The 26,084-nt window shown below is 33.3% G+C and overlaps 1 protein-coding gene across 2 annotated transcripts; it reads right to left on the minus strand.

Moving 5' to 3' along the window:
• LOC132942876 (D-2-hydroxyglutarate dehydrogenase, mitochondrial-like) lies at positions 1-26,084 on the minus strand. 2 transcript variants are annotated; one of them, XM_061011560.1, is made up of 8 exons: positions 23,541-23,635; positions 22,986-23,372; positions 17,737-17,934; positions 14,173-14,366; positions 7,648-7,816; positions 4,808-5,094; positions 4,474-4,645; positions 1-363 (listed from the first exon to the last, which is right to left on the minus strand). In XM_061011560.1, exons 2-8 carry the CDS (start codon positions 23,245-23,247, stop codon positions 92-94), a joined length of 1,554 nt encoding a protein of 517 aa, XP_060867543.1. In that variant the 5' UTR covers positions 23,248-23,372; positions 23,541-23,635; the 3' UTR covers positions 1-91. The 2 variants fall into 2 exon arrangements, with proteins under 2 accessions (XP_060867543.1, XP_060867542.1); XM_061011559.1 differs by lacking the exons at positions 22,986-23,372; positions 23,541-23,635 and adding an exon at positions 25,281-26,084.

A 26,084-nucleotide genomic window follows, 5' to 3' on the forward strand; every position in this document is an offset into this window, starting at 1 on the left:
TAAGGTACGTATACCAAAGTTTATTACCACATTCGACGTATAAGCTATATTATAAATATATAAATATTAGGTTTTTTTTTCCAATCCCGGATTACTGATCGCTGGCCGCCACGGCCGGGATCACTTTGTAAGGGTTCAATATACACTTTGGGTCCATGGTATGTTTCAGACTCCGCATAAGGTCGATGGCCGACTTACTCTTCGTTTGCTCCAGATATTGCGTTTTTGACAAACCGATCCCGTGCTCGGCGCTGACGCTTCCGCGGTGCTTGGACGTCCACCCGTAAATGAACGGTTGGATCGTGCGAGCCACTTCTTCGTTTCGTTGCGATGTCACCACGTTTAGATGCAAATTGCCGTCGCCTGTAAGACGACACGCACACAATAAATAATAGGCATATTATGATAATAATGTGTTTTGGAATAAAATTTCAAAAAAAAACGTTTTTTTATAAATTCAGTAAAAATGTTTACAATAAACATATTTACATTCCCTCTCTGTATTTTCGCTATTGCCGATTTCCTCTGAAGGTAGGTACATAGGTAACTGACCGCTGATGGGCGTAGGTATATGCGTAGGTATATGCGTAACCGCGGCCCGAGGGCGTACCGTGTTATTATAATGATATATAGATGTGGGTATGATATAAATAAATTATATACATTGTAATACACCGCGGTCACGCTGGGTTGGCGAATAATTACTGAAAAGTCGATAAGAATATTAAATTACGCACCTCTGTCTCGCCGACGGAGACGATTATAATATAACTATATTGTACGACACGATGAGAAAAAATGGCGGGCTGCGGTCGGCCTATGGTGTACACGGGTGTCGAGTAGCCATTTCAAAAACTGATTATGTACGTACTAAAAAAATTCTATTGATATTAAGATTTTAAGCTTTCATGGTAGCATATCATTTTCTTAACTTCGTCTTGAAATAAAATTCCAAAACTTATTCTCCTGCTTTTTCAAAACTTATCATTTATTATCTCTTACTTCGGATTTGGCGGGTTTTTAGTTTCTAAACTGATTATGTAGGTACACGTTTAATTTCAAAAGTTTATTATTTGCAGTGATAAACATCATAATATAACAGTAGGTACCTACCTAATACCGTTTGCTGAATCAAAACTTTTTATCTATACATATTATCTCCTACATAATGGTTTCCATGTAAAACCTATATTATAACAAATTCTCAATTATTTAACATTAGAGTAGTAAATAATTTTCATTTAATAAATGAAAATATTAAAATATTATTGATAGCCAAAGAAGCCTTAACCTATTGACTGTTGTTAATTTGTGAAAACAAATAATAATTGTTAAATAATTTTCGTTTCAGAAATAACCAAGTTAATTCCAAAACTCATTTAGGCATTTGAGTAAAAAAAACTTATTATCCGAAATAATTTTTCATAAATATTAAGTTTGGTTTAAATAGTTGTTACTTGTTGATGTAAAATATAGTTTAGACAATAAAAAGAAATTGTATGTTATATTCAGAATTGTTTTAGACATTTAAAATTATTTTTTGTTTTCCAACGTCAAAAAATGTTAGACCATAATATATTATTTATACAGTGGAATACATTAGACTTATGGTAGGAGTCTAAGTAGCCATCCAATTGCCTGATTTTACTGTTAAAATTTGTACATATTCGCTCAGTTCTCTTAATCATCTTAAGTATAACTTGCACTCGAGCACCCTAGCAACTAAAATAAGTAACATCATTGCAAAAGCTGACAAGAACATACGGCTAATATGGACACCAGACCATTGTGGTATTGATGGCAATGAGAAAGCTGACAAAGAAGAAAAAGTCGAGAAACAGTATGACAGAAATAGGCACACCTACTCCTCACTTATTGACAACCATATAGGAATGTTAGCACCTATATTGTACCAATTTATGTGAATCCAAATGGCGGGGTATATCAAATAACAAACTCAGAGAAATCAAAAATACTACCACGTACTGGCCTAAAACTTATTCATTCAATCGTAAAGATGAAGTAATTATAAACAGACTACGTACAGGTCACTCAAAACTGTCCCATGGCCATCTTAAGCACAGAGAAGAACCAATACTGTGTTAAACTGGTGGAGAACCCATTACAGTCGAGCACCTTTTTGTATACTGTTGAAACCATATGGGAACTAGAAAAGCCTAGGAATGCCTGACAACCTCTTTGAAGTCCTCAGCCATCAAAGACAACATCAAAACAACCAACTTATTTCTCAAACATATTATAATATGTACCTATACAATTTAATCTAGGAAAACCATTGTATTGAACCATATATTTACTCTGTTATAGCAGAGCTAATGATAGTTATCATAGCAATGATATTTAATATTGTGTAAGCTAATAGCCTAAGCTGTTGAAGCTATACCAAGAATTTATAACAAAAAATTGTAGATAACTAGAATACTAGATGTTTAAATAACCTACTCCTATCATATTATGTCGTGTAATATTGTTATGTATACAGTATAGGTACCAGTGAACTGCCGGGACGGAATGACACAACGGTGCTTAAGTTAGATGGAACCCTGGACCGACATATTTTGTAACTTAAATTCTAGATGATTATTGATTATTAAAAAAATATTATTTATTATTAAGGCAAATAATTGTTGAACGTTGTAAAGTTCCTCCGAAGTACTATGTATTCATGACTATTACTTTTTGTAATCTACTAAAAGGAAAAAACAAACATTAAATAATTCACGTGCGTGAAAGTCTGGTGTACGTACTATGTAGTGTGGTTGACTTATAATTCATTATATCTATATTATGCTGTTTGGGTGGATAAAATTAAACAAGTTTATCTGTTTAAGCTGCAGGTATTCAGTCGGTTGACATTTGTCCGTATTACTGCAGTTTCATGGGGTGGAGTTGGGGAGGTATCTATGACGTGAAAGTTCACGTAAACTCGGCAGGTATTGTTATACAGGGTTTCAGAATTGCCATCGTAAGATCCAAGTCAAATATATGACTAACCTAGTTTCAGTATAGCTTACACGCACTGTTGGTTTATCATCCACGTGCGGTTCCATTTGTTTACCAAAAACCGGAAAATATCATGACTGACGTCAATTTTTGTGACCGATTGCGCAGTGGTTGTATTATAATATAAACATTGAAAACCGTGACTTTTAACATGGTGGTAAATGGTAATATGGTACCTATAGAATATAAATCAACACATCTATGTCAATATATTTATTATATCGTTTTATTGCTTAGAATTTTTGATTTATATAATATAATAAAGGTACAATAGCCTATAATTATTAGTTGCAAGGGTACACACATGTCGCACACATAAAGTCCACGGCGCCCAGCATTATCAGGGGCATAAAAAAAATGTTTTAAGGAGTCATTCTGCATTCATAAATAAATTATTTTGTATAAACTAGAACCTACGACCTAACTACCAATTTGTTTGTGTAGTCGTATTCTTCAACACTTGATTTTCACTAAGAAGTTGCTATGTATTAAAAAATTCTAACTTAGACTCAACGAGTGCCCCATATCCCCCCTTTAACCAATCCTTAAATATATGTAGATTAGTATATACTTATATACTAATTACCGTATGTCTATATTATAGACATATAGTATAATTAGTATGATAGAATTAACTTTATGTAATGAATTAAATAGCTTCAAATAAGTTATAAGTATTTCTATCATCAATAGTTCCATATTTCCTTACATTTGATTTTAAATAAGTTGTGTTGTAAAAGTTCACAAACGCTAAATAAAAATAATATATTTCGACATTAACAATCATCATAAAAATATAAATATTTAAATAGTCAATTAAATATTCAGTTGTAAATTGTGGTGATATTGAAATAGAATGTTTTAAAATTAAAATAGCTTTATAATAGCTTAATAAAAACATTTTTAATTTGTTTGAATAAATTTAACTATCATATATAAATAGTATTCTAAGAGATAAATCGATCAAATATTAGTTTTTTAAATAGATATTGCTTACTTAAAAGCTAAAAATAATGCATGGTCAATAAACAATAAACATAGATACAATAATGAATAAATCCAATAAATCATGTTATGCGCAATTTTTATCGGAATAAAATTATGTCGATTTACTGCTAATATACTTAATCTAAGGCTTAGATTCTATAGAAAAGAACAATTTATAAACACTCTAATAGTGTTTTATGTTTTTTTGAATTATCTATTATCAATATCGTATTATTTATTGTTACTTCAAATACATTACAATTGAATGGGCATTTAGGTACCTAATGATTGTGTTTTATGAAATTCTACCTCAGTGTGTTTTGATTTCGGTTAGGTATATCGCTTATATTGACTTGTACATGGACTTCAGCCATAATGATAATAATAATAAATAATCTAATAATAGCTGATATAATAATTTGTCGTCTATACTAATTATTTCTATTAATTCTTTTAACTCACCAATGTGACCAAATCCACAAACGGCTTTGACATCTGCAACGTCCTTAAGTTTTTCCCGGGTTAGCTCAACAATCTCATAAAATCGGCACAGAGGTAACGATATATCGAAGCTGTACACGTAGCCCAACTTTAATAATGCTTCAATTACTGTTTCACGAACTTTCCATATTTTCTGAAAAATAAAATAACAAATAATGTTTTTATACCATTTTCATTTAATCACAACCGAACTAAAAGTACTATTCATTATATTATTCATGATAAGGTAAATAAAACTATATAATTCGAGCGGCCTGTAACCCATAAGTTATATGTAAAAACTAAATAGTTATACGTGTATGCTGGACATCTGATCGGTCGTTGTTGCATCGGAGATCACCGAGTGACCGAGTGCTTTTTCTAGGACATTTTCCATGTGTTGGCCGACAGTCGGTTGACTTGAAGCGAGTTCGATGAGTACATAGAACGGATGGACATTGCTGATCGGACACGAGTGATGAAGTTTACTTTCCACGTACGTCACAGCCGTGTTGTCCAGGAGTTCAAATGACGATAGGGTTTCTCCGAACTCGGCACGAGCAATGGAAAACAATTTGAGCACTTTATCGTAACTGTCCAATCCTGTATATATAAAAAAAAAAAAATAACTTAAAATTAAATAGATAAATTATATAAAAATGGAAAAAATTATTTATAGTGAATGCGTTTCCGGCTGGAATTCATAAAGATGCATGACTGTACCTACAATTTGTACAGTGATGACAGTACGTCTATATATTCTGTATGGCAGTATAATATATGACACTATGTACGAAAAATTACTTAGTGTAGAAAATTGTCACCATTAAACATTGGTATTGGCGGTGGTAAATTATTGTAAGTTTGTTGCGTGTTATCTTATAGACGTTTTGCTCGTATGGATAAAAATAAAAAGGATGCGAAATGTACCCTTATATACTAATGTATAACGTAACTGTTGGGTAGAATATATGCGTGTAAAATAATTACAGGGTAGTTTTCCGTTTTCTCATTATACTTTCCCGGGAAAATGGGAAAATACCATGATTAAAGAAAAACATTACAGTCCGATTCCTGTCAATTATAGTAGGTACCTGATGAGTTCGTTTATAATTCAACCACAAATTACCACTCACATGTTGTGTAATTTACGTGGTAGGCCATTGAATTCATTTGGCATCAGGCCATTGGTTGTTACGATAAATATAATATTCAATGCATTTCAACCCAAGGACATTGATTAGGACCGTTATGTGTATTAAAATACATTACCTAAGGAAAAATATTTGAAATTAGGGCATGGGTATATTAGTTTTTAAATTCGAGAATTTTTGTGGAGAAACCTGTATGTATATTGGTTACTATAGATATAAATGAAATTATGTAACATAATATATTTTATACAATAGTTTTAACCGGTGACGTAAACATACAAAAAACCCTCGAGAACAGGAAACAGCTAGCCGACTTCCGCGACGGACTTATTTACCGAAAAATTATTTTTAAAGCATTTATTATTTGGCATTTGCTTGTGGAAAGGTATTATAGTATATAGTAAGATATATTAGTATTTGTTACCATGTAAAACAGTTAAAACTTATCGGACTTATCCTGCGTTATCTTTACGAAACGTCTAACACGTACGATTTTAAACCGTAAAAATAAAATATGTATGAGTATGAATTATGGTCTTATGGATGTTTAGTTTCTGGGAAAAGTTCGATGTAAAGACTGCGTTTTTGTCCACGAGATTTGTATGTTGCTGCAGGATTTCCATCTTATTATAAATTAAAATAATTATAATCCTAGTTTAGTATACGTATATATTTAATATTAATTTTTTCCAGCGACAATAATTCTGTGATTTTTAATTTTTAAAAATGACATAAAATAATGAAAATATTCTTATAATTTGTTCAGTAAATATTAATAACTATAGATACTATTAATATTGATATTTGTTTTTATAATTTATACTTATTAAGTTATTTTGAAAGTTATACATATACCATAGGTAATATGAAATAATAAAAATATAATAATAATAATAATTATATATAAAATTGTACCTATATTGTTTCCTATTTCTAATATTATGTGTAATAAGGAAAAAAATGTTTAAAATGACAAAAACATAAGTACAATAGCAAATGTATACTAGTACTTAATGACGATAATGATTATAATGACTAAATTTAGTTAATTATTTCAATATAATATATTTTTAAGACCCTAACTTTATTTTAAAAATAGATTTACATACAAAGATGATTTTAATTTTGTATATTTTCATAATGTATGTTTGATAAATTAATGTAAAATTAATAAATATTAAATTTAATGTAAGAATGCAGTGTCACACCGTTTTAATTTGCCAGTCATAATTTAAATAACAAACAAAATCATCGTAACATTGCAGTCTGCCACACGCATAATCTCTGTGACCATATTTTGAACAAAGTACACAAATGCTTTCATTAATTGTTTTTCTTAAGTAAGCACTAAGTGGAATTAGTATCGTTTAATTTTAGGGAAAATGCGCAAGAATTGATGACATTCTTTGGGTTAAGGCTATTAGCCACGAGGAATTTGTTAAAAAAAAAATAATTTTATCAAAACATCATTGTTAATTAAATTATTTGTTGCTTAAACTAGTCAATATTTGATGCAATATTTTTAAAAAAGAATTATTTACAGTTTGGATGCTCGGCCGTGATTCTGAACGGTATTGATTTTACAGCGAAGTGTTTTTTTTTGTCCGTCATCGCCCTGTGGGGCAGTAAATATGCTTCGATTTTCAACTTTGGAGTTTTGGGGTGGTTTCTGGTTGAAAATGGTTTCTAGTTGTACTTTGTAGGTAACCATGGTAACCAAAAAGTTAGAAAGTCTACGCTCGGAATCGTTTTTTCTTCGTATACAATTATACATTAATTTATCATTGAATTCAAATTTCACACACCCTTTTCAGTGCCTAGGTACTCATTTCTCAATGACGATACACTCAAAAAACTCAACTCCTACTGTACAACAGAGCGGTTACTTACTCCCCCCCCCTTTTTGTTAGTCTTATGATAATTTTACATCAGATTAGACTTAGACAATTATTGATGATTTAAAATAATATAAAGTTTTTAGATACAAAATATGGTTTCTTACCAACAAATGCCACGTTTACGTGCTTCGGGAGACTTGGACACAATATCGCCACTTTGGTGACAATGCCTAACGTGCCTTCTGAACCAATGAATAAATGCTTCAAATGATATCCCGTGTTGTCTTTTCGCATTGTATTTAAACAGTCCAAAATCGTACCATCTGCGGTGACCTATACAATTAAATAAGATCATCTTCTTATTTTTAAATAAATATCAATAATATTTAATTATTATATGGTAGAAATAATAATATCAAGATGGATGTTTGTGATAAGAAAATAAATAACGTCTAATAAATGATAGGTAGATAATCATTATTAAATAGGTATTAACAGTATAACGCAATAATGACAGTGATATTATCCATTTATATACTACAGCGAAACACGTATTATTAAATAGTCAACACCTCTAGTCTATATTATTATAATAAAGGCATTGTTAAGTGGCGTCAATAATAAAATATTTGTTGTTCCCAACGTAACACTCGTTACGGACTTACAGCACTCATTTGCCCGCAGTACACCTATAGTATAAATATTTGAAAATGTTCGTCTCACCTCAAAGTATATTAATATCTAGTATATAAAAATGTCGTGTCACAGTGTTTGTTAGTGAACTCCTCCGAAACGGCTTGACCGATTTTTATCAAATTTTCTTTGGTAGGTCTGAGAATACGTTTTAGGGTAATTTAAAAACAGGAATTTTAAGATTTACGACAGAAATTCTTGTTTATTAATGATAGGATCTATCTATCTATTGATGATAGGATTTGAGAACGATATTTATTTTATTTATTACTAGCTGACCCGTCACAGCTTCGTCAGTGATTGGTTGTTAATTATTTTAAAAAAATAGTGTCATCATATAATTGGAACAATAAAAATACAACCCCCCCCCCCTACTTATCCCTCCCCTCTGACAAAAACAATTTAAAATCAGGCAACATGGTGACACTCAGGAAGGAATTCGGAACAACTCTGTGAAAAAAAATTGGAAAAATATTAAATAGTGCAGTCACAAAATTGGAATATAAAAAAGGCCTGTTCTTTTATATATATAAAGATTAGAATAGCTTTGTTTTTTTAATCTTTCAAGAACTTAATACTTATTTGTTATTAGCAAAAGTGGTATTATAGCCTCCAGCAGACTATCAGGTATAACAGTAAAAAATGTCAGCCAAATCGGTTCAGTAGTTTTCTTGGTTAGAGCGGTCGTAGAAAACCCCTTACAATTTTATATAGTAGTATAGATATATATATTATATATAGATTATTATTATTATCTATTTATTATCTATTTATTTCTTAAAGCAAATATATACGCGTTCAAATGCTTCAAGATCCATTCGCTGAAACATTCTCAAAACAACTGTTAGATATCGGCCATAGAAAAGTAGCTTACATGAAAATACTGGATGCATAAAATTGCCAAACGATTTCTGCACAATCATTAATTCGCAAAATGATCTCATTGACCAGATATTTCCCGATATACACACCCAATACTTGAACAATGAATGGCTGGCAGAAAGATCAATTTTGGCAGTAAAAAATGTGGATGTCAACGATTTGAATTTCAAGATACAACAGTTGTTGCCAGGGGACTTGGTGTCATACAAATCTATCGATACAGTTTGCGATACCAATGAAACTGTAAATTTCCCAGCAGAGTTTTTGAACTCATTGGATTTGCCTGGCATGCCACCACACCATTTACAACTGAAGGTTGGAACTCCTATTATTGCTTCGTAATTTGAACCCACCAAGGTTGTGCAATAGCACGCGATTAGTCATTACAAAATTGATGAAAACCGTTATCGTTACCAGCATTTTGAATGGCAAGTTCCGAGGAGAAGATTTATTACTACCACGAATCTCTATTATTACCACAGATATCCCAATTGAATTCAAACGGGAACAATTTCCAATTAGATTGGCATTCACAATGACGATCGATAATTCTCAAGGCCAAACGATGTCTGTTTGTGGCTTAGATTTGGGTACACCATATTTTTCACACGGACAATTATACGTGGCGTGTTCTCGCGGAGGTAAACCATCAAGTTTGTTTGTGTTGGCTAAAGATGGACTCACTAAAAATATTGTACACTCCATTGCACTAAGAGACTGATAGTGTTTTTTTAAATTTTCATAATGTGTGATAGAGATGTAATTTGAAATGTATTAGTGAAGATAATAAAAAAACAATGAATTCAAAAAAATTAATAGTTGGTATTTTGTTTTTGTCCACAGTGCTCCAGTGCTCCATTCCTCTTTCAGTCATATACCCGTATAACACATCAACACACAAAAATTACAATAATTTAGTTATTTTTTATTTGACTACCAAAATATTTATTAGAAATAATTTTTATGGCAAAACAACGTTTGCCGGGTCAGCTAGTTTTATTATAATAATTACGGTGTATAATGTATATAATATAATACAGTAAAACATATTATATAACTATATAATATGAACCGAGATTGCGTCTAATTAAAAAAAACTCGTTCACAGCCTTCCAGTCAAATTTTGTAAAAATAAAAAGGGAAAAAAATAAATGGCTTTAATAAATAAAAAGAGGGTTGGCGTCGTGGGTATATTATAGTGAGCCTCGAGAGTTTCAGTGGATGTCTGGGCGATAAAAAAAAAGGAAAAGAACAACATGAAACACTGATTTGATTAAAAAAAAAGAAAAAGTAAAGTTAAAAGAAAAAACCGAACCCACTTAATTGAGCGTCGGGCCGATTGCTAAATCACCGGCGACGGTGGCAGACATACGCAATTACAAAAGTGGGGGTTGAGAGGGAACTGATGTCGTTTGGGTACCGACGGGGTAGTGAGGGGGAAAGAGGAGGCTGTGGCATTCCGTGGAAACCGTATACGCACTGTGCATACCAATTCCGATTTCGGTGCCAATGAAAACACACGTAATTAAGGGAAAGTTTAGGGCCCCAAAGCCGCGTTTTCGACCGTTCAAACTCATTTTGCCACCACCACCGCCGTCACGGCGCAGTTTATTATGTTGCGTTTTTCCATCGTTGTTTTTTATTTGTTTTTGACGCAACGGAAAACGCAGAGAGAGGAAAATAAAAACATTACAATCCGTTTCCCGCCAATTATAGTAGGTAGGTACCTATGGGTTTTTTATAATTTAACCACCAACAACCGTTCACATTTTGTACATGTTTTGTACATGTTACAGGCCATTGGTTGTTACAAAAAATATAATATGTAATGGATTACAATACATTACCTACAAGGAAAACATTTAAAATTTGGGTTAGACAATAAATATATTTTATATTTTGTATTCACTTATTGAAATTATCTATTGTATTTTATATCTTGCATTTATATTCGATGAAAATAGATGTATTTAGTATTTAAATACAATTTTAAGAGTATTTTTCTCACCCCTGGATATGGGTATATTATAAGTTTTTAAATTTCAGTAGTACCAGTAGGTTGGATGAGGGGACAAGTAACAACAGAATAATAGGGGAAATGTTGAATTTGATTTTGACTTCATTATATACGCTCGAGTGTTCTACAGACTGTCTTGTTATTCTGGACAGTTAGGTGCTCTCCTCATATTTCATGATGTTTGTAGTTTACATATTATTATGTACCTCATTGTTGAGGAAAGTAAACTCCGGCACATGAGATCAATCAAAATCGTATAAATTATTTATTTATTAAAAGATGCAACATAGGGGCTAAGGCATCTGAAAACAGTCCGGCCCCCGTGTAGCGATGAAAAAAAGGTACTCTCCTCGTGTGGTGCAAATAGCAAATCCTGTGGTTTGATATTTTCGGACTAGGATAATTTTATTAAAGACCTGATCTAATTCGGGTTTGTTTGTGCCAATACATATGTTGTGTGAGGAGTGTTATAATAATTATTTTTTTTTTTGGTGTTTTGGAAAGTAATTGAATAATGAATGAAAAAAAAGGAGATATAAAAACTTGCTTGGAGTGGAGTGTATTAATCATACATATAAATGTATAATTTAGCATATGTAGCATAACATAAAGGACCGTACATTAATGATATGAATACATGATATTGTCAAGAATATAGGTAGTTAGCACGATTTAAGATGGTATGGTTGGCCAACGAGCCATGATAAGATGGCATGGGAAATTAATCCAGATTCCACTACTAGCGCTCTTAGTGGACAATTTTTTTTTATGTGTCATATCTTATTAAAGTCTGTACTTACACTAATTATCAAGTATTATATGTAAATAACTAAATAAACAACAATTATTAATTACTATTTAAATAACATTTTAACAAATTTAACTTTGCCACCAGTAGCGCTGTAGATAAAAAAAAGTGACCAGATCACGTGACTTTCGGATTCATATCGTCGATCATAATAATATGATAGCCGGATAGCACTTTTATAACGGATCGTTGGGTAACCATACTATCTTAAATCGTGTTAGTTAGTACCTATTCAGTAGGATTGACAGAGCTGCTGCAATATCGCATTAAAGTGTGATACGCTTACACTGATAGAAGTACAAAGAAAACTGACGGATGCTTTGGACAGTGTAATTGCACGTAGCAGTTGTCATAATTTAGAAAAATAATCGATTATACGACGTATACCCTTTTGTTTTTAATATTACGACGAATGGTACTATTCACGGTAATTATTTCAATCGATCCGTCGCGTTTATTTAGGCGTAAAGGGCACTAACCACTATTGTTTTAAATTTATTATTTTTTACACGTCGATTAGGCGGGCTACCGTGCTATGGAAACCTTCGTGTCACGTGATCGCGTTTTGCGAGGCTTCGTCAGTGTTAAATGTTAATACATACAGCTACGGCGGTTTGTACTCGTATAAATACAAATGTATATATAGGTGTATATTTAACTTTTGTCGACCCATAGTGTATAAATGTATAATATTATCGCCCGAAAACAAAATGATTGTAATCAGCTATATCGATGCAAAGCCGAAGGGGCTGCCCTTCTCACCCGCTCACTTATTGCAAAAGCGCTGGACGCGGCGGTGTGGTGTATTAAATAAACAAACAGGTCTACGTAGTATAGTAATTTTCCGTTTTGTGTTTCAACTTTTAATGATACACATTATTTTTCGTTTTGCGTGTTTACATTTTCTAACGTTATTATTTAAGCAGTTCAGTTCTGTCCGTTTCGGTTTTTAGAATACATTAGGCGTATAATAATAGCAATAATACGCACGTGAATGTTTTGTTAACCAAAACTCGGAAAACACGTAAAAAAATAAACGCTGTGAAGCCTTCGGGTAGCGCACAAAACTATCAACGAACCCCCTCCCCCCCTCCCCCCCCCCCCAAAGGCCGTCCACCGCGGCACCACTCATATACTAAAATATAAACTATGCGCGAGTGATGCGATATTCGTGAACGACGACAGTCGCGGAAAACAACAGCAGGTACCACCATCATCATTAATTGGTTCTCAATCCGGTAGTATTACGATAAAATATAATATAGCCGATGGGTATAATCTTATAACGGATTACGAAAACATACATTATTATTATATACCTATTCGAGTTTATGGCGTGCGTATCGAGAACGTAAGGGGCCGCGTTTACGTACCCACCCACATATTATTATAAACGCGTGGATTAAAACGATTGCATTATTCTGTTATAGTACTTATTACGACAAATCGACCGTGAAAAATACTTGTTGTACGCACATCGCACGCGGAGCGGGCAGTAAGTTTGCAACATGACTTGCAGTGGCATATTATTATTTATCACATAATGTTTTTTAATGAAATATAATATGATGCGGTGCAACACGTGAATTGATCATTATCATTGCTGTGCACTGTTATACCCGTGTATCGTCGTAAGTAACAGTTACAGTACCACAATAGTCGTCACGTTTATTTTTTTTCACTCCATCATAATAGTGCGAAAAAACTCAAACGACTCAGTCCACCGCAAGCGACCGTGCAACGAAATTTATTCGGACCTATCGTCGCAGCCTTCAGTCACACACAACCATCGCACTACACCTATACACTACATAATATACACCGTCACCATGTCGCCGTGATCATCATCATCGCCGGCTTTACTCTATGCACACATAATATCTACACGCGGCGAAGTAATAAGTACACATACACACACACACACACATAAATACGTATATATCGCAGCGGCGTGTGTGAGTGCACGAGCCCCACAGGGTTTTCCGGTCGGATGCACACACAAAACCCTCTCGGGGGTCGCACAGGCACACATGTGTATATATATATTATGATCCCATCAATCGAATAAAACCATACGGTATATTGATGGGGAGGGGGTGGCGAGTAAAACACACACACACACACACGCACATCGAGCACAGGACCTAACGAACCGTCGATCGGGGACGATACATAATATACGCGTGCCCCGTACGCAGCCCCGTGGCTTGATCCTGCAGCAGTCGCGGAATTGCAATGGCGGCGATCCACGCGACTATCGCCCTTCTGTTTTTCTATTTATCGACTTACGGCTTCTAGGCCCAAGACGCACCCCTGCAGCGTGCCGTAACGTATGACGCGTATGCCGCCGGCGTTGGTCGACACGTTGCCGCCGATCTGACAACTGCCCTTCGACCCCAAGTCCAACGGCATCATGTACCCGTGACCATCCACGCACTTCATCAGCGACTCGAGCACGCATCCCGCCTCGCAAACCAACACCCCTGTAAAACGGTATACACGGCATTGTATAATATCATATTATATTGTACAAAATAATACGATGCGTATGTATTTATCAGTGCCTATATAATATATTATATTGTATTGTAATATATTATACTGTATATATACAAGTTACTCTTTGTCACTATTGACTGTAGATTATTATTATTATATTTGGTAATCATAACCGGAGGTCTGCAGCTGTATATTGGCGTATGATTTATTTTGTATGTATTGGCATCGAAACTATAAGGGTTCGCGATGACAACCGTACTGTGTTACGTAGTTAGGTCTATATATAGTTAAATATGTATACATCTACGATGTGATTCTTTTAAAGGCAAACACCAATTTTCTCAAAAAGGTTTTCGAAAATACATTTTTTTTTTACACAATTTGAAGTAATTATTACAAAACGACGTTTTTGAAAGAAAAAAAATTAGAATTTAGAATTTCATATTCTGATGCAGAATATTCTTTTGAGAATTTCAATACAATATAAACATCATATTTCGAGCGTAAAGCTACTATACAGTTAGTTAGAACTAGAATTTAAAGTTTAGGTGAGCCACGGAGGGGTGGTAAACCACGCAAAATGTTGTTCTTCTATCGAATGAATTCTCTTAAATTTTAAACAATATTATATTGCTTATAGACATAAGTATTTACCTAATGTCGTGTGCAATGATGACACGTTTGAATGATATTATATATTCAATAATATTTGGATTTTGGAAAGATTTAGATTCTCGCCGTTTATATTCATTAATTCGTCTGAGGTTATAGTAATAATAACACATTTTGACTACGTATAGACAAGTTCTGTAGGTAATTCAAATGTTTTTAAGTATTTCGTTGTGGTTGGTACTCTGTGATTCACGGGCCGGGGTGATCGCTTTTCCTCGAACTTACTACACAAAAAGATATAAAATTTACGTGCGGACAACTTAAACATGAAATGCGCATGACATGTTATTATACTCGAATTGTTCGTTTAATTTTATATGTTATGCAAGTATTTAACTATATATTACGATGTATGCGATTCTTCGTTCTTGTTTGTCTATAAGTACTGTTGTCAGTACTGTTCCTTACATAGTATAGAATCCATAAACAATTATGACCTACAAAGACATGTAAAACTTTAAAAGTGTACAGGTACTCTTTATTTAAAGGAACGCCAGCTTTTTAATAGCCATAGCCATGCATTTAATTTACGCATTCACACGTTGTAGGTATTTCGTAATTGCATTCAATCGTTGAAATGTCTTAGCCTTCAGGCTATATAACAAACTACCTATATATTTCATTTTTTAAAAACATATTGCATAAAAACACCAAATAATATACATAGACACGTATATGGAGGGGGGAATCAACCCCCCCGAAAATTAATAGTTTTTTTTTTGATTTATTTATATGTATAGATCCCCCTGAAATCTACTATGCTATAAGTACATAATATATTATAATTACATATCATAAATTATTAATTTAGAAGTTTATCATCCTTTTCCTTTATATTGTATAATAATAATAATAATTATTATTATTATTTATTATGTAATATTTTATTTGTTCGCGTTGTATGTATAGGTGTATACATATAAGTACCTACCTATATATTGTTTTTTTTTCATAGTATAGGAACTATAGAGCCTGTAGTGTCAACTGCTGTACACTCACATATGGTCGAATCATTTTGTAGTATGTACAACCTGACAACCACCTTTTAGATATACATAAACAATAATATCTAGTCAAACATTGTTATCTATTAGATAGGAAGCAAAAATGGACAAATTATTTGCAAAATATATAATATAGAGGCACAGCTGCGTTAAGCTAAAAATTAATTAAATCTTCATAAATGTTTTACATTTATTTCATCGACATTTTCTAACTAGTTTGTATTGCATTCAATGTTTCGTGAGAAAATTATTTTTTTTTTTAAATATGATTGTTGCCAATTTCACGCTGACGATCACTATGACATATGAGTAAAACCGCAGGCATTTGAAACTTCACGTCACGCCATGTGCTATACTGCTATAATATACATTATACAACATACTTTGGTGTATATTATTATGTAAAGGTGGCATTAACTAGTTAGTTATTTCTTTAATTAACTTAATAGCTTAACTAGATAAATTGTCCATGTCCATTGTAATAATTTATAACATAGCCTTTTAAAGTTGATTTTAAAAATAATAGGTAAATCTTACTTATACGCTAAGTTAGATAACTGTGGTTAAAATTAAAAACTCGCCTAGATATTTTTTTTTCGTAATAATTATGCAGTAGGTTATACAATGACTTTAAATAAAATATTATGTGTTTAACTTTTTATTAGACTAACACCAAACACGTGTAACTATTATCATTGTCTAAACCTTTAAAATACCTAGTTTACAGTCATGTGAAACCAGAAATGTTCACTAAGTTTAAATCATAATACATTTTCTCCGACCAAAAAAATTAATCCATAGTTTGTCTATTTTGTGACGGTTAAAAATGTGTCATGCACAAATGGTACCACCACAAAAATTATTTCTATATACGCCACTGAGAGGAGGATTGCACCTTTGTTATTACTGAAAAAATTAATTGCATGGCCAAAAGACTGAAAAAATTGGTATACTCCCACCTACTTCATCCCATTATATACTTATCATGATGAGCTTATAAGAACATTGAAAATTTCCCGCGGGCAAAGTATTGGAGTTACACCACAGCGTATATATAATATCATCCTGCGCACAAATATTACCATAAATAATGCGCGTATTACGGTATAATATGATATTATAATGGTAGGTACTGTATGTGCGTTATACATATAGGTATTATAATATGATATTGTGTGAAGTAAATGCGGTATTTCTATATGGATACTCTCCAGAAATACAACACTGATGAGCATGGTTTTAGATAGGCGTAGGTGCACAACGCGGTCTACACGACTATATTATCAGAGGTATATAGCATAATAACGTATATACCACAAAAACTCCTATAATATACTGTATTACACTATTGCTACTACCTAGTTTTGGCGCCGCCGACCGCGCCCGAGAACCGCACCCGCACGCATGCGAGGGTACAATACAGAGTGCTCACCGCCGTCCCCGTCAATAACATTTTTTTTTTCCCCATTCCCTGGATATCAATATATTAAAATGGGGTTTTCGAAAACCACCGTCGCGTTTATGGTGTGTGTGTGTGTGTGTGTGTGTGTTGTAATCGTACACCGTTATAATATTATACAATGACGTTATTTTATTGTATTACCTATAATATAATATATATAATATGACGCATAGAAACGGTTATGATTTTAATAATCTTTACTCTACGCCTACTTACCGGACACGGGATCGAAATTAATTATATTGTTCATCCGCTCCGTGGATAAGACCACCTCGTCGAATAGCGCCACGCTACCGCTCGACACGCTCGTGTTGCCCGCCTGTGGGCACACCGCAATGCTCCTGTCGTTACAGTACTTCAGTATGTCCGACACGTCTTCTGCGGTTTTCGGTCTTAACACCAGTCCGCTATCGCCTGTACACACGCACACATCAATCAAACACAATAACAATAATAATAATGAAAATAATAATAACAACAACAACAGCGACGATATAGCTGTAATGAAAACAATCGTAAAAAATATATGTAATATCTTATATTATGTCCATCAACACGCAAGACACTATTGTATTAGCTAGGTCCCTCTCCACATCTTTCTATAAAATGTGTGCCATTAGCGAAATTAGAGGATGTTATCATTAGGATAATATTTAGGACGAGTAATTTAACATCAGTAAAGAATACATAGCATATATCAAGTAAAAATAATGTCATAAAGAAATTGATTTGATTATAATAATATTTATAATTTTATTTTATCATTAATTGATCATGAACGGTTTTTTATATTATTACTATATATATTATGCAAATACTACGAGGTATAGATGTGAAAAAATAAAACATTTGTTTAGTTATAAGTCTATAGCGAATTTGTTTAAAATGATGGTGGGACTATTGGGTTTAGAAGATATGGGCCATATGGACCATGTGGGCTATGACGATTTGAACATTTTAATAATCTATCAATATTTTATAATTTATAGAAATTGTCCTATACTCTATAGTATAATGAATACTAGATCTATAATATTATATATACATAATACTTTTGAGGACTATTAGCCCTAGTATATCCATTTTAATAACTCAGAAACTACTCGTTGGATTTTTGATTTACATCAACATTTTCAACAAAAAAAAACATCTATTTAACTAAATAGGTTGGTTCTTTTTTGAAAATAATAAGTTTGTATCACCATTCTCCTTAAATTGTATACAAATCTAAACAATTGAAAATATGGTCCTTAAGGGTGCCACATGGCACACCAGCATGTGCTGTCTACGTCTTACAAACGTACAAGTCGTACAACATAGCAAATTGTATACGTTCTGAATAATCCATTTTACTATGTTATTTTTAAAATTAGAGAGAATTGTTCTATTATACATTCTTAAGGTAAGATTATTATTTTGGGCATGCATCTCGGAGGCTTTAACTGTAACTTTAACTATGAAACTAGTTGTGAACATTTTAAAACTGTGCATGGGTGTCTTCAAGGGGGTGCCAAGAGGGGCATTGCCCCCCTTGGAAATTTTTAACTGCATGTACTTTAATATAAATATCTCTAATCGCTATAACTAATATTAGATTAAAAGTAACTTTTATTTTGCTCTAGCTATGGGATTTTATCCTGCGGGTGCACTTTAAATTTTGTAAATTTTAAAATGGTTATAACTTGTCCAAAATTTGGTATGTTGTACGCTTGTTAGACGGAGATAACTGCGGGTGTAAGTATACTTGAAAACACCAAAAACTAGAGTTCGAATAAGCTCATTATTAAAGGAAAAAATTGGGGTGAGCGTGATTAGTGAATCACTCTGTATATGGAGTTTGCGCATGAGTCCTTTGTATATTTTAACATTACACAAAAATGTCTGGAATGTCTGAATGTATATAAAATCTATGTGCCCCTTGATCGTACCACCCAGCCCCCACTTAATCTAGTCTTGTATAGTTGTATCTATATATATGTGTATATTGTGTGCGTGCGTATAATTTCGTACGTTTTATAGCCATACAATTTCTACGTGACCATCGTTGTCCGGCTTTTGTGCCGGGGTTGTAATCTGTTGACAGCTATATAGGCGATGATCGTCCCGCCATATATTATAAAAGAAAAGGCTGCATCCAAATTGGGTTCCCGACCATAATGGTATTTATATTTTTTTTTGGATAGAAGTGCACAATAGTTGGTTCTCAGATATGTATTGCCATGTTGGGTAGTACGCGGAGCTAACTATTGATTCCGGATTTTTATATAGCGTTCAAATGAATTACATATATTTGAGTAAAAATGTATACTTATAAGACAACTAATAACGACGATAAACACACAACAGTGGCACTGAAGTGTTACCTTCTGTGGGAGGACTTTAGTCATACACCACCCCTCCCGAAATATCTCTCAATATTATTTTTACGAGCATACAACAAAAACTTTATTGGCAATTTCAACTATTTATTGGCAGTGGGTATATTTTGTACCCCGAAAATATCCTATACATAAAAATAATCTGACTGTAAGCTGAGTATAAGGCGAACTGTTCGTGCTGTATGAATATAGTTGTACAATTGCGGGTGTATAGTGTATATACATGCAAAAAGTAAATAGTTTGTTCATCGTTTTATTTCACGCATTATGCGAAAATAATTCAATTTTATTTTCAACCGATTTTCGATGGGTTTCACCCTTGGTCAACCCTTCAAATTCGAAATTCCATATCAACCCTATTACTTGCCCTAGAATAAAACTAATTGGAATTCAATGCATATTACACACATAACACACACCCACACGCCGGACACACGCACAATATACATTCATAAAATTTTTATAATTTTTATTAACTTTGTTCTCAATAATTAACAGGGAACCAACCGTAATGGGATATTTTTCATCACGTAGTTATATTATAATACGTAACCCCAACAATCGTTTGCCGAGATTTTATTTCGATTAGATTATCGGAATAATTTCGTTTGTATATTATGATAATGTGGTGTTGCGTGTACTACATGACTCGACCCGTAATTGATTTGTTTTAACACAGGGATTATTAATGTTCGAATTAAAAAGATATATTTTTTTTTAATTTTAAAGTGATCAACACCTATGTTGTTTGTAATATAAATTATAATGCTGATGCAATATACCGTGTAAATATTGTGCCACCTAAGTTTATATACTTTAATGGACACTGCGCGTGTATTTATAATAATTAGTACTCTGAAGTTGTAGGATTAGCATGTTTTTATAAATGTTTACGGTGTTTACAAACTACGTTGTAAATTCGTTGCATTATATTGACGAATTTAAAAATTAAATTACATTAAATATCTATTTTTCTTCATGATTTGCCATTATTTGGAATTTTTTTTTTATTTAATAAGTTTTCAAAAGTATACATTATATAATAATATCTATGTTAGCTTCATGGATGTATATTATAATGTTTGGCCTTAATTGGTATTTGATGGTATATGATATACCTCGAAACATAATATATCTTATATACCTACATAATATTATGCACATATTATAATTTTCTAAAAACTAATTTAAATTATAACTAAGACAATTTAAATACAAGCTAAATAACATAATAACATAAAACCATTTAAATACAAAGTTAGTAAAATGCATTTTATTTAATACATACCATTACAATTAGTATAAAAGCAAAAATAGTAATTTGAAATAAATATTTTGGATAGTAAAATTAGCATAATGTAATGGCACATTTACTTACATTTATTAATTTTTACTGTGATAATGTACAATATCATTATTGTTTATTAATGTATTATCTTTTAGGTAGTACCTAATTTATATGAATTGCAAATTCAGATCAATATTTTATATTAACAATTTAAGTTTTAAAAATATTATTATTATTGTATTTAAAATTTTTCCAGCGCCAACCAACCATTTTAATTATCATGTTTTTATTAAATATTTTTATTTTCTACGAATCATTATTTTGAAACAATTGGGTTTAATGAACACCGTTAAAAACAATACATTAATAACATTATATTATTGCCGTGGCGAGTTACATTTTTGATTTCGGCTTCTGTGTGCCCGTGCCACACCACTACCATGTCCTAAAATAAAGATAAACTGACGTACAATAATTAGCCATGTCGTACTGTCGTGGGTCGTAGAAGAAAAAATTAACGAGTTCGATGCGATAAAACGTAGCAGAACGAGCGCGCGAATGTATAATATGTACATCTGTGGGACGAAAACAATAATTCAGCGGCGGGATTTGAAATTAAACGGTGCGAAAGAAAACCCGACGATGAGAAGAACACAAAGATAAATGGTGCGTGTTTACGGCGCCGGAATATTGAAAGAAAAACGGATTGTGGTGAAAATCAATAACGACTATATACATATATAACATGTACGTGCACGACCGCGAGAGTATAGTATTGTACAGCCGCATAGGTATATAAATAGCCATGTAAGAAGGTATTGTATGGTTGATAGTTATTTGAACTCTGACCGATCGGAAACAATCAGCAAACGACGGAGTATTTTTCTCGCACCAAAACTACGTTATTATCAACATTACTACATTAGGTGCATTATACAGTGTGACTATGATGCTAGAGTTAACACTAGACATTTTTGTTGAACGACCATCGATTTATTTCACCCCGAGGGGTGAATATTGTATGACATATTTTTGGAAACAAATCAAATTGTTCAATAGTTAAAACAAAAATATAAAATAGGTACACCCCCATAGCCGTACAGTAATTTAATTGTTGAGGAATTTTTTCCAAACTCGGGTGATTGATTTTTCGCTTACCTATAAAATTATTATTATCAAGTCCGATAAAATTAACTTGGACAATTTCAAAGTTTTATCGAATAATGATAAGAAATCATTATCATTGATAAGAAAATAATATCAGTATCAGCTGTGTCAGAATCTGTTATCAAAAGACAAAAGTGGTATGAACAAATTGCACACAGCACACTTTCTGTAGACATAGGGTCAACATTCTGGTGAGGGGCTACATCCCACCTAACAAAACTATTAATTTAAAATAACCCATAAGTGGCTTGTACCTAAAATCTAAATCAATGAGGAATATTGATTTTTGGGTGGGGCTAAATCGTAGTCAGGGGAGCTAAGCCCGCCTAGCCCCCGCCCTAGTTGTGCCACTGTCCGTAGTGAGTTTGAAAACTCAAATTATTGTTGAAAGTGGCCCAAAACGTGTATTAGGATGACCGTACCTCATTGTCCCTCACCACAAATATTTGAATCGATGGTCATTTCGCGAATACATAATATTAATCATAGTGTCGTTATTTCTCCAGAATGTACATAGGGGTTTTGTTTTTGCATTCTGTTTCAATGTCTAATCCCCCCCGTGCCCGGAAGTCACGGCCACGACTTAAATGCACATTAATAATAACTGCAAAAAGTGCAGTTGTTGTCTTTACCCGACACGTGTTTCATGTAGTCCGCGTTGTACGGCCCCACGTTTTCGGCGCCGGTCAGCACGTTCGGTTCGCCCAGCAGCGACCGGAAGTGACGGACGTCGGCGTCGGTCACGCAGCCGTACTCGCCCCGGACGTGGCGCACGTCGTTTACGACCTTTGCGTTCGATGCCGCTGCCACCGCCGACGACCTCTTCCGTCGGCACTCAAAGGCCCGATGCAAAAGCATCCGTCTGACATGGGCCACGGGTTTCGACGAGTACATAACGAAGACGATTTATGTCGATGTGATAATCGCCGATATAGGTACCTATATTTCAAGTGCTGACGATGGTGCGTGACCGCTGCTGGCGATATAGATGACGGTGTAGGTACAAACCAGTGTCGGAACTAAACGGAAGGATGTCGTAGTATAGATGAATAAATAAAATAAATCGCGATAGACGATAACGGCGAACAAAGCGTGTTGAGAATATTTTTACTATTATTAGTTGGTATAGTGTCTATTATGATACCGCGGATCGGCTAAGAGTAAGCAAGTAAGTAAATATTATATACCCGTGGGCGTCTGTTCTTTGCAACGCACTGCCGTATACCGTCGTTGACGTATGTTCCTACTTGAATGTTGTTAGGTACACTGATAACAGCGGTGTATAGATAACAACAATATACAAACTCCGATTAGAGCCACGCATACATATTACATACTATAATTAATTATTAAGATAATAATATATTATATGCATAATATATTATATACGTTTAAATTGATAATTTTAATTTGGAAAAGTATATAATAGATTTATGATATTTCTTACGCATAATTATTTCAACAGTAATAATTAGTCACACAAATTATGCATGAAAGATTAATATCAGTTCTATTATACTTTTCCAATTTGGCTGTTGTAACAAATATTAGTTATTAATATTATAATATTATCTTATTGGACCAATGAAACATCCGAATATCGTATGGATGATATAAAAACCAAAATCTTATTATAGTAGGTACCTATTATATTTTAATTATTTATTATTATTTATCCTGAGAAAACATTATTTTGTGGTTATTAATATTTCCTTGCTCCCTACCCCGCAATGTGGTGCGCCGATAACGTCTTCTACACTCGATTTAAACGCGTATCCGTAGTCCGTACACTATAATATCATAAATTATAAAATAAACAGGTCGGTATATTACATTGTTATTAGTTATTTTTTTTTTTTTTTTTTTTTTTTTATTTATTATATTAGCTTTTAGTCAAATACTATTACAGCTCAACGATTATTCGTAATATTATATAAAATTATAGATTAAACATTGTACATTATATATATAGTAACACCGATTAAGAGTCTTGTAAGGATTCGGCACGGCGTACGCCGTAGCCAATACAATAGAGATAAAAAAGCAATTAAGTTTGTTAGAAACATACAATTTAGACATAGAATAAAATACATTACTGTTATGTTAGATAAGAAAAAATTTTTACAGAAATAGCTATGGAGATAAGGAGGTTTTGGGCATTAATGAGTGTAGGACTGAAGAGAGGAGAGTAATTAGAGGACTGATTAGAGAGTTGAGGTTAGTTATAAAGTTAGATAATAGGACGGGGAAATTATCTGTGGAAAAATCTTTGGTCCGGGTAGCTTCAGCGTATGATTTTGGTCTGGAATGAGGATTTGGCGCCGGGACTTTGGTTGTAGAAGCCTTGAAAAGTCTTGGGTTTTTTTGAGCACTTATGAAGGTAGGGCAGCCCCTGTAGTTTGCGGTGTGATCCCCGGAGCACAGGGCACATTTTGCCTGGATATTCCGATCTTTGGAACATTCCTTGGTGTGATGATTTGCACCGCATTTAACGCAGCGCGTAATGTGGTGACAATAATTTTGCGTGTGGCCATATAATTGGCATTTATGACACTGCGGAGGACCGCGATTCTTTTTATGTGGTTTTTCTATAGTGACTTTAGTGTTAAGTAAAAACGAAATTTTTGTGATATCCACATTGTTGGTATTTTGGGAAACTTCTATAAAAAATAGAGGTAGGGGGCGTTTATTTTTGTCTGATATATTTTGAACACGTACGACAGAGTGTCCCAATTCTGATAGAGCAGAAACAATATCTTTTTCAGTGGTAGAGAAGTGTAAGTTTCTGATAACAAACCTGACTGAGCGATATTGCCGGGGTTTGAAGGTATGGAATTTGGCGTCGGTGTCATTAAGATGTTTCACAATTATGTTGAAATTTGACAAATTCGAGGGCTGAACAATAAGATATATTGTAGAAGACTTACATGTGAATCCATTCGGACCGGTAAGATTTGTCAAAAGATTTTTGAATGAAGAGTAGTTTGAAATATCTTTGATATAAATTAGCGGTGCTGGAGAATCTTCGCCCTGATCGGGAATGTGAGCGTTGCCATGGTTTGATATGGATGTGATAGATGGTGTAGTAGTTTCATTTTCTTCGGAGGCGAGAACGGCGTATCTGTTTGGTGTGATGAAAATTTTGGATTTTTTATCGCCAGGAGTAGGTGATAAAGACGAATTTGACAAATTGCGCTTTGAATGTTTTGCGTTGGTAAGATTGGGTGGCGAACCTGGACTCAAGTTCGGATCTGAATTTTTCACGAGGACGTAATTATCGCCGACCCTGGCCAAACGAACCGTTAGGCTCATTTGTAGGTCTATGATAACTACCGATTGTTATGATTGCAATTGAATAAAATCAATAAACGAGCGTAAAACAGAGATAACGGAACAAACACAGTGCGAAGTACATGCGTTCATGTTGAGCGCTGCGGCCGAACTGTATTAGTTATTTTATTATATTCTATTATTTGTAATCAATGGTTGATACAATTATATAGTTGTATATATTTTTATTTCGTTTTGAATTATTATTATTTTAATAAACACGTAAGCCACGTTATTAACTAATCGTTGTTAAGTATACACCTGTAAGCGTTTCCCGGAGGCCTATACCACATTATCGGTGTTTTTTCAACTTACAGTGGAAGTACGTATAGGATATCAAACAAATTGTCGTTCTATATTCGATCAGAAGATTTGAAAAAAAAATACTAGTATATATATGG

This window comes from Metopolophium dirhodum, chromosome 4, assembly GCF_019925205.1.
Source record: "Metopolophium dirhodum isolate CAU chromosome 4, ASM1992520v1, whole genome shotgun sequence".
NCBI lineage: Eukaryota > Metazoa > Arthropoda > Insecta > Hemiptera > Aphididae > Metopolophium > Metopolophium dirhodum.